The 14,066-nt window shown below is 31.9% G+C and overlaps 1 protein-coding gene across 3 annotated transcripts in view; it reads right to left on the bottom strand.

Moving 5' to 3' along the window:
* The window catches only part of GEFmeso (Guanine nucleotide exchange factor in mesoderm), a 784,292-nt gene that overhangs the window by 22,008 nt on the left and 748,218 nt on the right, over window positions 1–14,066 (bottom strand). For all 3 annotated transcript variants that reach the window (XM_081725859.1, XM_081725857.1, XM_081725858.1), the window contains 3 exons: window positions 3,703–3,803; window positions 3,102–3,218; window positions 1,592–1,742 (listed from right to left, as the gene is read on the bottom strand). In XM_081725859.1, the coding sequence (XP_081581985.1) occupies window positions 1,592–1,742; window positions 3,102–3,218; window positions 3,703–3,803 (369 nt within the window). The remainder of the gene's footprint in view (window positions 1–1,591; window positions 1,743–3,101; window positions 3,219–3,702; window positions 3,804–14,066) is intronic.

Consider the following 14,066-nt stretch of genomic DNA (forward strand, 5'->3'; position numbering starts at 1 on the left):
ATTAATATCAGTGATTTGCTTGTGTTATATTTTTAGATATTTTGCAAACTAAATTAGTTAATTATTAAAACAATGCTTGACGAATAAAATAAAATTTTACAAGTACCAAAATTCAGCTTACAAAACTGATTCTAGAAGAACATTGATTTGTGAAGTACTGTACATAACAGCTTGTTAAAGAATCCACACCAAAGGTAATTATTACGGGTTTTTTTTTTTTTCTAGAAAATTTTACATCATCATGTAGTATTGTTACTCAGAAAGGAGACTCTTATTGAGATCAATTTAAATTGTAGGACATAGATCTTCTTTTTGACAATCTCTAAATTTTATTGTCGGGAGTTTAAGACATTAGTTGTCGCCTCCAGCAATTGAGATCTCTTGAGAATGTTTTCGCTCAGTTCATGAGTTAAAATGTTGGAGACAAAATCTATAATTCGAGGGTAACTGGAATTAAGAAATTGATCTATAATTTTCAGGCCTCAAGTCATTTTCGTGATAGCAAAGAAACAACTTTGCTCTACTACTATTGTGAACAAAAATTTTCACACTGAAACAACATATTTTTAACGTATCCTCTTGTTTGATTTTATTAACTTAATTTTCGGTAGCTCTGCTGCTAATTCCGAACTTATGTTTTATTAGGATTAGGTTTTAGAAACTTTGCATATTAATAGAATACAAGCTTTTCTAGCTTTTACGTCGAAAACGTGTGATGAATTCCTGATTTTAGACGTTCACTCCTGCATTTGTTATTTATCGTATGAAGATGGACTACTATCAAGCCGCTACATATTACGAATGTAAAATAAAAAAAAAAATCCCTGAATAACATATGTATTGAGACACAACTGAAACTATTTGAGAAGTTTGCAAATAGAGTTTCTGGCCTTAAAAGTGCGTATGCATTTTATTGGAATTTATTATTATCTATGATCTCATCTTCTGATCTGTTTAGATCCTTTCTGTAGGAGATTTAAGAAAAAAAAATGAGCACATTATTTGAAAGGACTTATGTCATGGGAAGTATAAATATTTACAAATTAATAGTTTTAAAAAAGTTAAAGAAACATTGAAATAATTTGTTTCCAAAATATTGTCCTACTGCAATAAAGTAAAAAACTTATGTTTTGTAGTATTCGAAAACAAACTTACAGATCTTAGCAATAATAATAACCGTTTTACATATTTATTATAGGACTCAAGTAGCTAGCAAAAGATAAATACATCCAATAACTTCACACCCACTGACATATTACTTGGCTTTATTATTTTTCGTCATATTTCGTTTTCACAACAACGCCCTACATTATTCAAAACATTTTAAACTATATGATATGAGTTCATTACTAATATCAAATCATTTTACTTAAATCTGACGTAACAACATAATAAAAGTTGTTCTGTGTGCACGATGAGAAAGTAACATTTGACATTTTCGACTAGTTACAAGAAAAGAATAATTTAAGAGAGTTTTATCAATCATTTCAAAATTATATAGCATGATGAAAAATGGTGGAAATATCTTGGTACTTCTCACTTACAATTAGAAATTCTGTTTTGCTTTGGAATTGTTTCAATTATATTTTACCTGCAGTAAGAGATGATATTTTAGTATCCTTTGCACTGGTTTCAACAGGTACGAACCGAGAGGAAGTGTATGCTGCAACGCAGACTGCCTTTCGCGGAAAAGACGCACAGTAGCCTCTTGACGCATCAGTTCCGTAAGCACTGACACCGTTCTGAAATAATACACCCATATAAGATACATTAAACACAATAGTTTTATTGACTTCAATGTAGTCGCATATAACAGTTAATACAAATAAGCTAATTTTAATGTGCATATTCAAAAGACAAAAGTACGCTAATCAGATTTCTTTTCGTTCTTTCTTATTCTTTAAAAAGAAAAAACTCAATTTTACTTTCTAGCGATCTAGTATTTACATAATGCTACGAAAAAAAACTGGTTCGTGTCTTTGAATACTTACTTCTGAAATTCTAAATCGATTGGAATGTAAGTTTGTCAGTGACGTGTATTACCTCAATTAATTAATTATATATATATATATATATATATATATATATATATATATATATATATATATATATATATATATAGATAGATAGATAGATAGATAGATAGATAGATAGATAGATAGATATAGATATATGTAATTAAGGTAATGCTTATATATATTTTCATAATTTGCCAACGCCAAATTTATTATGAGCTCACTCATGGCTAAATATAATTCGTCGAGCACAGTATTCTTGTTTTCCATGCTGGAGACTAACGTTTGATTCATTGTGGAAGTAAATTGGTTCGGAATGTAAGTTAAACTGTTAAGTCCACACTTCAGATTGCCTCAGTGATGAAGAAGAAAGTCATATTCAATCAACCACTTAAATTCGTTTATCTCCTTTAATTTTCGTTAGGTCTGAAAACTGCTAAAACGCACTACATCTACGTAATTTAATATTCAAAATCTCACCTTGTACGAGGTACAAGGAGAGATTTTTAATTTTAAATTATGTACGCAAGAGCACAGTTTAGTAACTGTAAGTAATTTAATGTTGAATTTGATAATACAATATACTTCTTCAAATAACATGGAAATCTTTGCATATTATTCTATTGTTCATGAACGAACATCTAGGTATATTATCGAAATTAGAACATTTAAACGTGCGATTTAATTTTTTAATGGCGCAACTTAAAATAAAACGAATTTCAACATATGCTTATAAAGTTAGGATTCAAATATTATACCTGCCAACAATTTTTCAAATTATAATACCGCATTAAAATCAATGAGTGGAAATTTTAATGTGAAAAGAAACTGCTTCTCCATTGTTACGTATATACAGCATTTAATAATTTATTCCATTTTAAATTAATGGACTACCAGTAACACTTTAGGAAAACTTCCAAACATATATGTGCATTATATTCCTTGGAGTTAGATTGATTTTGATATTATTATTATTATTATTATTATTATTATTATTATTATTATTATTATTATTATTATTATTATTATTAAAAATAACTCTCTATTTAGCACATAATCATACAGAAGGAAAATGTTATCTATTACCTTGGATAATTAGTACAGTAGTCAGTATAAATGGAAAATCCACTATTGTGCTTCACAAAAGTTTTTGCCACTTTCACAGGATCCATTCCACATTGTTCGAGTTCTTGTAGAAATGCACTGAAAAGAAAGAAGTAGTTATAACCTCCAAAGTATGCCCCAGAAATAAAAACTTATTAAATTTAGTTATTAATGTTAATCATTGCCATAGCTGTATAGCTGGGTGAAATTAGATTTGAAAAGATTTCACATGAAATATGAATGCTTTTCCCCACGGATGCTTTTAACTCGCATCTTTACATTTAATTTAGGCTACTATTTCCAAAACTGAATACTTCAATTCGAGATCAAACAAAATGAAATGAAAGTATAATTCGTGAAGAAAACTGTATCCTTCTTCACTTTAACAGTGCTAGATCATGCAAGTTGGAGTGGAGATTTGGATTCGATTCCATATGGGTCGCATATGGTTTGAAACCTGGTTGAAATGTACGTTCATCTGGTTCACAGGCTTTGGCACTGAAAGTGGAAGTCAAACCTTACACAAATAAATGAAAACATATTAAGATAAATTTCATGCAAATGAAGTTAAATGTAGATTTACCTGTTAAACCTATAGATGGCCTCGATGTTACTAAAAAGCTCACACACTTGTTTTTCCTCAATGGGACAATTTTGGCACGCTTGCCATCGATGGAGATAACCCTATCAAATTATAAAAACAAGAAATATTAGCATTTATATCCTTTAATTTAGATCGAAGCAAAGCTAAACATTACTCTAACTGCTAATACTGTTATTATTATTCTTATATACATATGTATGTTATGTTATGCACATTTCAAGGTGGCCCCTGACTTGCTATCTTGAAGACGCGCCGGACATTCGACGACAAAACAGGATCTTAAATTTCATGTAATTAAAAAAAATGTAGAAAATGAAAAAGGTTTTATTAAAAGCATACATTCATTTACAGGTAGAAATAAAAGCTACTTTACTCTTTGTTACTCATTATTCTATCAGTCACTGATATTAGGGTTGCCAACTGACCGGCTTTTCACCAACCTGGCCGGAAATATTGCTGTTATTTTGATTAAAACCGGTGACCGGTACGGACTTCTTACCAGCTCCTTTATGACCGTTTTTTTTTTTCAAATTTTTATCTAGTTTGCAGCAATTTCATCTAGTTCGAAGTATAGATTTAAAAAGTAACTTTCTGTAAATCCAAAACTGTCAACTTTCACCATCTATCAACGATTAATATATTGTGTTCATCTGTTTAAGTAATTATTAAGAGATGACAGGGACTGTATCAGGGAAAGTTTGAAATTTACTTGTAGGAATTTTATACATTTATTAAGAGTGAAAAAGGACTTATTAAATCAATTTCTTCTAATTGAAGTATAAGTTTAAAGAATAAATTTCATTTTCCAAATCCAGAATTATCACGTAAAGATTATTATACTTTTGTTTATCTGTTTCGATAATTTTAAAGCAGTGGCAGTTACTGGTAAATACAATAAAATGATCAATGCCGATTTCAGTTTCTCATTTATAGCACAATGTATTTATTAAGCTTATTAGTAAATGTATCATACTAAAGATATGAAGAATACAGGTGCTAATGTACTTTTGTTCACGATAGTACTGGATACATTTCCTTCCAATGGATGGCTCCTAACACAGGTACTTCACACTTAGACTTATATCATATGGAATTTTGAGGGGGTGCCGGTTTTTTTATTTTCCAGAGTGGCAACCCTAATTGATGTTGACAATATCTTATATTACTGATAAATTTGCATATTCATTTATATGCAGATATAGCTTTTCTTAGACCCACAAGATTATTTTCTTAAGAATACGACTGCATTTAATATAGCTATGATTAATCTTGCGAGTCCTTTTGGCTTTGTTTTCCTTAATTTTCATTAACTATCTGGTTTATATTAGCTGTGCTATCTTAAATAACTTGAACTAGAAAAACAAATCACTCAACAAAGCAACATTTATTTCAAAATAATAACTGTGTGACAGTTTCGCTAACTGAACATATTGGCTTCAAGTTATTGTTTTGAAATAAATGTTGCTTTCTTGAGTGATTTGTTTTTCTAGTTCACGTTAATTTTCATATATACTTTGACTCACAGTGTACAAAAAGCCGATTATCAAAAGGAAATCGACCTGAGCATTTGGATATTCAATATTTAGACGAAAGGAAGCTTACGAACATGTAATTAAAGACGGTTTGATTTAGAAATCAAGCTCAGGCTCCTGACATTTCTATTCAATCCGAATTCCTAGCTAATAAATTTACAATATACCAACCACATGGTGTGACACGAGTATTTGAGTTCAGTCATCATGACCATGTTCAGTAGGCGCTCTTTAATCAGATATTCTTCGGTTCGTCAAATTCTATAATGCGGAAGCGATCAAACTGCTAGGATGGATACGTTTTTTTCGGGTGGATTCGGACATTTTTTGACCGCCAGATCGTGCTACTGCGCTGCCCGCGTTTTTAGTTTGCCCAGTGTTTGTCGTGACTGTCAGAGTGTGTTTCACTTCAGAATGTGTTTCCTGTCTTCTAGTGTGTTACACATCACGTTTGCATAATAGCTGTGTACATACAAACAGTGTACTGTACTGTAAAATGTTCTCGAAGCCTAGTATAAGTTCTTCAAGTGCTTAACCCTTTCCAGCCCGAATTTTTTGTGTGTTGGAAAAACATATGTACACAGTATTTCCTGTTGCAATGATGCCACATCATAGATCCTCTGTTTTGCTGCAACGCGAGTAAGTAGAGATACCAAATTATGAGATTGACCCGAAAGAAGAGTGTTATGATTACATGGGGAAATTGCATGAATTAATATTAGATTTATGATTATAAAAAGTTTGTGATTCCAAATGGCATCATTGGGCTGGAAAGGGTTAAAAAAAAATTAAAAAATTAAAAAATCTAACAAGCGTAAGCAAGTGACAGCACTATACAGCAAATGCTAGAGATAATTAATCTCTTCGAAGAAGTGAAAATAGAAACTCCATAATGCATGGTTTTAATATTGGTTCTTTGACAAATTATGATATTAAAAAATGATGATATACTTTATACAGTAAGACATTTATAGCATTTCAGAATGTGTGTAAAACATCAAATAAATGTTTAATCGTTTGTATTTTTATCTAGACTGATTTATCTTTTGTATTTCAGGTAAAACTACATTGATATTCGATAATTCGACACGACTGTGGCCCCGATCGTGCTAGATTAAAGAGCGCCTACTTTCCTTGTATATTTATCAGTGTTAACAAGACAAGCAGCTTTACGAAACGTAAATGCAAACTGCATAGTTAAGAGTGAAGTAGTAAGAAGCTAACAAGATGCAAATCATGCGGCACTGTTTCAATTCATAGCACGTGATTTTACACGCCGTAACTTTCTGCTTTAACAAATAAACATTTAGTCTCCCTTTTTTTACGCCAAGAATGTTGCATATGTTTACATCACACTACCTGAATGGTGAGTTAAACAACCTTATGTTGATTTTTCTTTTCGCCTCAGTTATACTTTTAACACAGTGGCATAACAGGAAGAGAGAAAATCGCAATGTACAGGTACGATATGTTTAACTTCCTTCACGGCGACGTTTGCCACACAGGCGTTGAAATATTTTCTCTAGGAAATCGTGCAGATTTTTGGCTGTTTGTTTTGTTACTGGCTGATGTTGATATTAGATTCACATGGTTCTTGTTTATGCTATGGACTTCGGAAGACACACGATGGATGGCAAGTTGCCAAAATTAATATTACTGACCAAACTCAACAAAGGTCAATAATCGCTCATACAAAATTTTGGTATTTATAAGATAAGTAAGTAGTATAAAAAGTAAACACGGGATAAAACTTTCTAATATTACGGTATTTCATCTTCATATTATTGATAGTTATGTAATATTAGCTATCTTTGCATGTAACATGTGATGAACCATAACAACAAATCTGGATACCAGCCAGAGTGGTTTCAGCAGCTATATAATTATGCTGAATAGTATTTTTAAAGTTAAACACAAGCTTCCTGACGTTTTGTTTATTCCAAAAATCAAAATCTTTATCTTTTTATATTTTTAACTTTTGTATTTTAATTTGTTTCGGATATTGACTAAATTTCAGGTAAGCTCCAGTGTAATATCGTTTATTTATTTATTTATTTTTTGGAGTTCAACATCCCTTTTAGCAGGAAGGCTATAGGAGACAGAAGTTACGTTATTTAAAATGGGATCCGACTCCTATTTACCCAAGGCTTATCACACTACTGGGTACTGAACTCAGAAACATGTACACAGAAAATGTTCTTTATGTTTCAAAACACTTTATTGAATTAAATAATTGTTAAGAGAACACAGGCTAAATTGATATCAATGTACAATAAGCGAGAGCCAATGACCATCCATTCTACCATCTCAACGGTTCTGAATTATTATTATTTGTCTTACGTGGGAAGAGAAGGATTTTAGACGATTCTTGAAGTCTCTTTACTAAACTCTGCGACATACTGTTTTTATGCACGATGACACGAATTCGATTCCCAATGGAAGGTCACGTGATTTGGACTCAACGTTAAGCTATAACTGCACCTCTATGCCGAAAAGGAACGTTAATTTTCACATCAATCAATCAATGAATTTACTGATTTAAATATTTACTTATTCAATTTATTTATTCCGAATCAAGATTTAAACTGTATATTTAAGAACTGAATTGTTAAACATGTTTGTTTATAGCATTGATGCTATATGAGACAAGGTCTATGGCTTAAAGTAGGATTCGAGCCACTAGTCAGGTAGCGGTAACCACAAAAATAGCTTCTTCGATTGTCAGTTTTTAGAAAAACTGAATCTGCTTTTTTTTTTTTAACTGAAAAAAAAATGGTTCAGCTTTCTATCAAAATAGATTTTTAACCGATACAGTTTTCTATCATTTTTTCTACTTCTTCGTTAACTTGTTTGGAAATGAATACTAGAAGAAAAAGAACAGATACCACCATCGACTAAAATCACAGTGGTTGCAGTAAAAAAAAATAATAATAATAAAAAAAGAAGTTTCTGTGAACAATGGAACAGGTTTCTGAAGTTCTAGTGGAAAACCTAAATATCGTTTTTCGATTTTCGATTTTCTAAAAACCGGTTTCCTTTTTTTATTTAAAAAACAAACTGTCTTGCCCATCCTTTCCCTACTTTGTATCCGACGAAAGCATCTACGCTGGGAATAAAATCCAGGACCACACGCGTTAACCACTTGGGGATGGAAGAACATAAAATGTTGCAAATCTCTATACTACAACTACGATCCTTTTCATTTGTTGATTCATGCATTAAAAAAGTTATTATTTTCCCATTCTTCTAGCTATTTTCTTTGCATTATTCACCGTTCCGTGAAACAAGACATGCGTCACATTGTATTATTTCACCTGAAGATTCTCAACTTGCGTGACACTAATTAACCGATAATTGAATCAACAAAACACTTGGAAAGAACTAAGTTTTCAAACCGTGTGATTAGCGTCGCGTTTCGCTCTTTCCTTGTTGACACATTTCACTACATTAATTCACGTGAGCTAAACCTGGTTGACCTTGACGTTCCCATCAAGGACATTCATTAGCAATAAAAGGTTAGATTTTCTCCATTAAGCATAGCAACAATAAGTGAAAAAATATATTACACATGAATCTTCACTAACCGCGTCAATTCGGACAATAGGTGCCACATCTGGGGCCAAGTACATATATTCTAACGCGAAGTTTTTTCTCTGACTTCAACAGGTCGTTGTCTCATAGCATTGTATCTTTTAACTACTTGCCGCGAACTAACCGAAAATATAGAGCGAATCAATTTCCCCTTTTTTCCACAAAAGGAAATACTCTAATCTTCACTGCAATGTGAAAACTAAGCAAAACATAAGCCATCTTACGTTTAAAACTTCAATTATTATTATTATTATTATTATTATTATTATTATTATTATTATTACGTAAAGAAAGAGGAAATTTGATATAGCAAGGAAATTCCTGCTGCCCGTACTACAAGTAAAATTCCCTGAAAATTTAACCAGTTCAAAGAAAAGTAATAACGTACAACATAATTGGAGTCTGTCACAAAAACCTTTAGCATAGGAAGGTGACTACGTTTAACTTTTTTTTTCTTTTTAATAGCCACCCCTTTTTTTAAGCCTTCTATCATTTAATTTGATATCTGACATACAGAGTTAACAAAATTTCGATAAAGAAAAATCATCTATGCAAGTTCACCTACGAGAGAAAGCTTTTGGAGGAAAGGTAGTTTCCTTCACCAGGACGGTTAAAATAGATAAATCCAGCAAGTAATAGAACTATTAAATACGCTGTTACCGCTCGCGTATAATTTTAAAGAACGAAATACTTCTTTGTAAATGTAGATATTTTACTCATAAAAAGTGTCCGTCTTCTATTCTTCTACTCTACATACACGTAACTATGAGAAGTGTTTAATAAGTACTTAGAAACTGGAAAGAAGTGGAAAAACTCGTGGCTGGGAGGATGATACAAAGAGCGAACTCTCAGTCTCATGTTGTTATGACGTCACATACAGTCGGCTTATTTCTTGTTTCTTGTTCTCATCATAGACACTATCTCTCAAGGGCAGCCCAAATTAAATTGGAGCTCTTGAAAAAAAAAAAAGTCGACGGGGGGTGAATGTGCTCATCTCCAGTTTTTTTAAATTAAAAAAAAAGTAATGACAAGGGATATAATTCCTTTTAAAAAGAGAATAGAAAACATCTACCACTGGTAAACTTATGTTTGTAGAGGAGACCTTAAGGCAACAGGCCTCGTGCAAAATATATTAAAGAGTGCAAGATACGCCAATTTTTTAACAAAATGCAATCAAATATTTAGACATCATTAAACTGTTACGAAGTATACAGTTCAAATTCCTTCTATAATTATGTAAATGTGGTGGAAATCTTCCAGTTTTGCATGTTTAATTACACAACAAAACTACTTCTAACAACAACTATAATTATTCTAATAACTCCTTTGATTTTCTCCTCTGTACTTGTAATTTTAATTAAGGACAGATCTACCACTTCACTTACTTTAAAAAGTAAGAAAAAAATCTCAAACAAATTGCTTCTCCGTATGAACGAAAATTCTGCCTACAATTGAAAATGACGAATTTCCAGCAAAGTAATAGGACTACTAAATAAGCTTTTGTCGGTCGTATAATTGAAAGAACGTAATTATTTTACAAGGAATATTTTGCGTTATTTTTTCTTTATTAAGAAAGTTTAAATTAATCATAATATGAAAATTACGGCTTAATAATTTAATTAACATGGTGAGTTTTATTTTTTTAGTTCTTTTTGAAATGAACTTAACAAATATACTACTAGACTTAAATTGCGTGACTGCATAATCAGGGAAAAATGGTCACACACTACATGTTTTTCTGATAATACTTGAATTGACAAGTTGAATTGGCGAATAAATTGACAAATTGGAATATAGTTTTCAGTGCTCTAGAGTAATTCCGCTTAACAGGACCACCCGTTTGGATAGGACTAACCATTTAAATTAATCGTTATGAATAGAAATTACTACATAGGAACTGTGTTCTCTCTTATTGTTAGTCAACGAAAATTAAACAGCAATAGTATGTAAAACGTAAAATTACACCCAGTGACGACGCCAACTTTAATATCTTGAGAAGGGCAAAAATTTTTTGAATACCGGAAATGACAGGTTTATATTACTTTCTCTACAATAACATTACAACACATGTCTGGGAGAACACACACAACCATCAAGGGGGTACTCGCCCCTTGCCCCCTCTGGCGTCGTCACTCATTACAGTCCATTCAGAACAAGCCGATGGAGCCCACAGGCAGTGATGCCAACCTGAAACTACAAAATCCATCTTGAGAGGCAGAATTTCCCATTTTTCTCTTGAATTTCCTACGATACACAATTACAACAATTTACAAACTTATAAAATATGAAAAATGAATCTATAACACTAATTTTCTTTAATATGAGTGAATTATCGGTAAACTTCGATCTTCTACATTTAGGAATAAGAATTTTCCTTTCTTGAAAGAAACAATTGAAAATGTTAACTAAAACAAATACATTCTTTCGTCAGAATTTTAGTGTTGTCATCATCTATTCAACGTAACTATAATGGGGAAAACTTTATTCTCCACTGAAGAATATCCAGTAATTTCATATAGGACGTTTCCAAAGTTGTTTGTTTCTCGTTTGCTTTTTTATACTATCTTTCGTTAATTATTTTTCTTTCTTTTAATACCAGAGCACAATTTACGTTCCTTGGTACTTTTATTTTATTTATTTATTTTTTGAGGATACCAAATCACTGCACAAAATCACTTCCGTACTAACATGAATTTTTTCGGTAAAAAGTTTGACAACTAAGACCAATTTCAAGCTTATTGAAGACTCAGTTTACTTATCGACTACCGAGAATTTTGTTGGAGTTGGTGAAATATGAAAAATCTCACGTAATTGGAATTCCACATATGATTCCCATTATTCACAATAATCGATTTTTGGCATCATAGTGACATTGCAAAAATATAATGGATTTGCCCACAAAACTATACTCGTCATGTTTGCACACGACCTCCAAACTACTAGCAGTACTTACGATCAGCGTGCCACCTACATACACATATTCTGTGGTACAAATTTCGTTCGAATCAGATGATGTACGTTCTATGAGTTACTATGCGTCTCCATCAGTATACACTATATTATATGGGTGTATAAAGTGAGGACCTAATTCGTACCAGATCTTTAACTCTGCTCGTATTAAATATAGTCTTGAAAGGAAAGTACGGTACCAAATGGCAGGTTGCCAAACATAATGGATTACTTTAAACTTCCAAAACCGACCGCAACTCGATTAAAAAAAAAAAAAAATGTAATTTGAAACTTCTTTTTGTCGAGATTCGGAACATACGCAAGGGAATAACAAACTTTGTTTGACACTCTCCCCACCTCAAATACTTGCTTTAAAATGACAAAGTGAATGGAACAAGACTTAAATACATAGTCATTAACCATTTAAGTTACGAAATGTGAATTTTGTTAACCTCTTCACGGATATGGCATCAAATGATGCCACATATTTATCGGAAAATAATCCTTTTTTTTTTTTTTTTTTTTTTTAACGTAGAAGAGTGCGAACTGAAGGTAAGTAAAAACAGGTGCTTCAGAATATTATTTTTACTTACCTTCAGTACGCACTCTTCTTCGTGAAAAAAATCGGATTATTTTCCCGATAAATATGTGGCATCATTTGATGCCATATCCGTGAAGAGGTTAAAATGTAAATACCATGATAACTAAATACAGCATTACATGGCAATTTTTTTCTCTCGCACCAGTCTGGAAGTCGATTTTTTAACATAGACAATGATAGCTTCTTATTCAAATGTGGAACATACAAAAAAAAAAAAAAAAAAAACAACTTTTGTTACAAACACCCTTCGGAAAGAGCATTCTCTCTGTCCTTGAAATGACGTCGAAAGTATGGTCACACAGCGTTACCTAAAGACTAATTTTTATTGTTATTCGAAGGGCAAAGGAAATACTTGTGGGTGGAAAAAAGGGTCGAAATCAAAATTTCACGTTATCTTGCCTATATTTCAAATTTGAAGTAAAAATAATTGAATTCCATATTTAAAAATCTGCTTCGGGTCTGACTACACCATTTCAGCTCTTAACATTTAAAACTTTAGTATTTAATTTGTACCACTTCTTTAAGTAGGATTCCATTACACGTCGAGTTTTGAAACAAAAGTCTAAATACCAAATCGGTTGTGCCATGTTTAATGCTGATATCTTAAACTCCCAAGTATACCGGAAGTCTTTTTTTTCAAAATGACAAAATTTTCTTACGGACATTTTTCTTAAAATGTTCTTTTGCCTTCAAAATATCACTGAATGGAAAAATAAACTTCATAAATACATACGACACCACTGGTTCACTCCTTGTAAGATAAAGAAGGTGAATTGTACCAACATATTAAACATTGTAATTACTGTTCTAAATACACTATTAACCTTTTTAAATCATATCACTTATTCTTACACGATAGGGTAGAATCTTCATTATTCGATTAGAAAAGTACCATAACACTTTATGTGTATAAATACCCATTTTTGCTTCTTAAAGTATTGTGATTAGCCCGTCATGTATACCTCAGATCAAACTAACGTTTCTTAGACTAAAAGATGACATTCTGCAAGAACTCATTCCGTGAAAAGGAATGGGAAACAACGAAGTCGAGTAAATAGAATTTTAAAACGAGCTTAGCAACTCTTTTGGAACTATGTTCAACTCATCCTTTAATAAGTAGTAGCTAAAACGAAACAAAATTTAGATTAAAAGTTTCAGAAGAAGCGAGAATACCGTACTTTATACTGTTAAAATTATCTGCATATTTTATAATAGAACTGGTTATTTCCCCTAACCTCTGGCTCGCTGATCACTAGAGATTAAAACATAGTGCTTTGTCCTATTTTGAAATAACTAACTTAAAACCATGCAGGTTTTAAGTAGCAACTAAATCTGCAAATTGCCTGTATGCTAGCACCATCTTTTGGTGCCAGGCAGGCAGACAGATCAGTGATGCACGTAGAGACACCTATTAGGGCGACGGTGAACTATCTTACAGACTGAGACGTTTGCGTGTTATAATGATTTGAAAAGCATTATTGACATGTCTCTCCAGTATCTAAAATTCTCACTACCAGCAGCATCTTTACAAAAACAGGTCTCCCCCTTTTATTCAAAAATTTTTGCTTAATAATAACCATGCCTCAGTACTCCGTATCCTCTCTGGATATTCATAAAACCGAGATAAAACAGCAGTAACCTTTCAAGTAACAAAGGAGAAACAATAGTAT

This window comes from Thermobia domestica, chromosome 9 (assembly GCF_964235325.1).
Source record: "Thermobia domestica chromosome 9, izTheDome1.hap1.1, whole genome shotgun sequence".
In the NCBI taxonomy this organism is placed as follows: Eukaryota; Metazoa; Arthropoda; class Insecta; order Zygentoma; family Lepismatidae; genus Thermobia; species Thermobia domestica.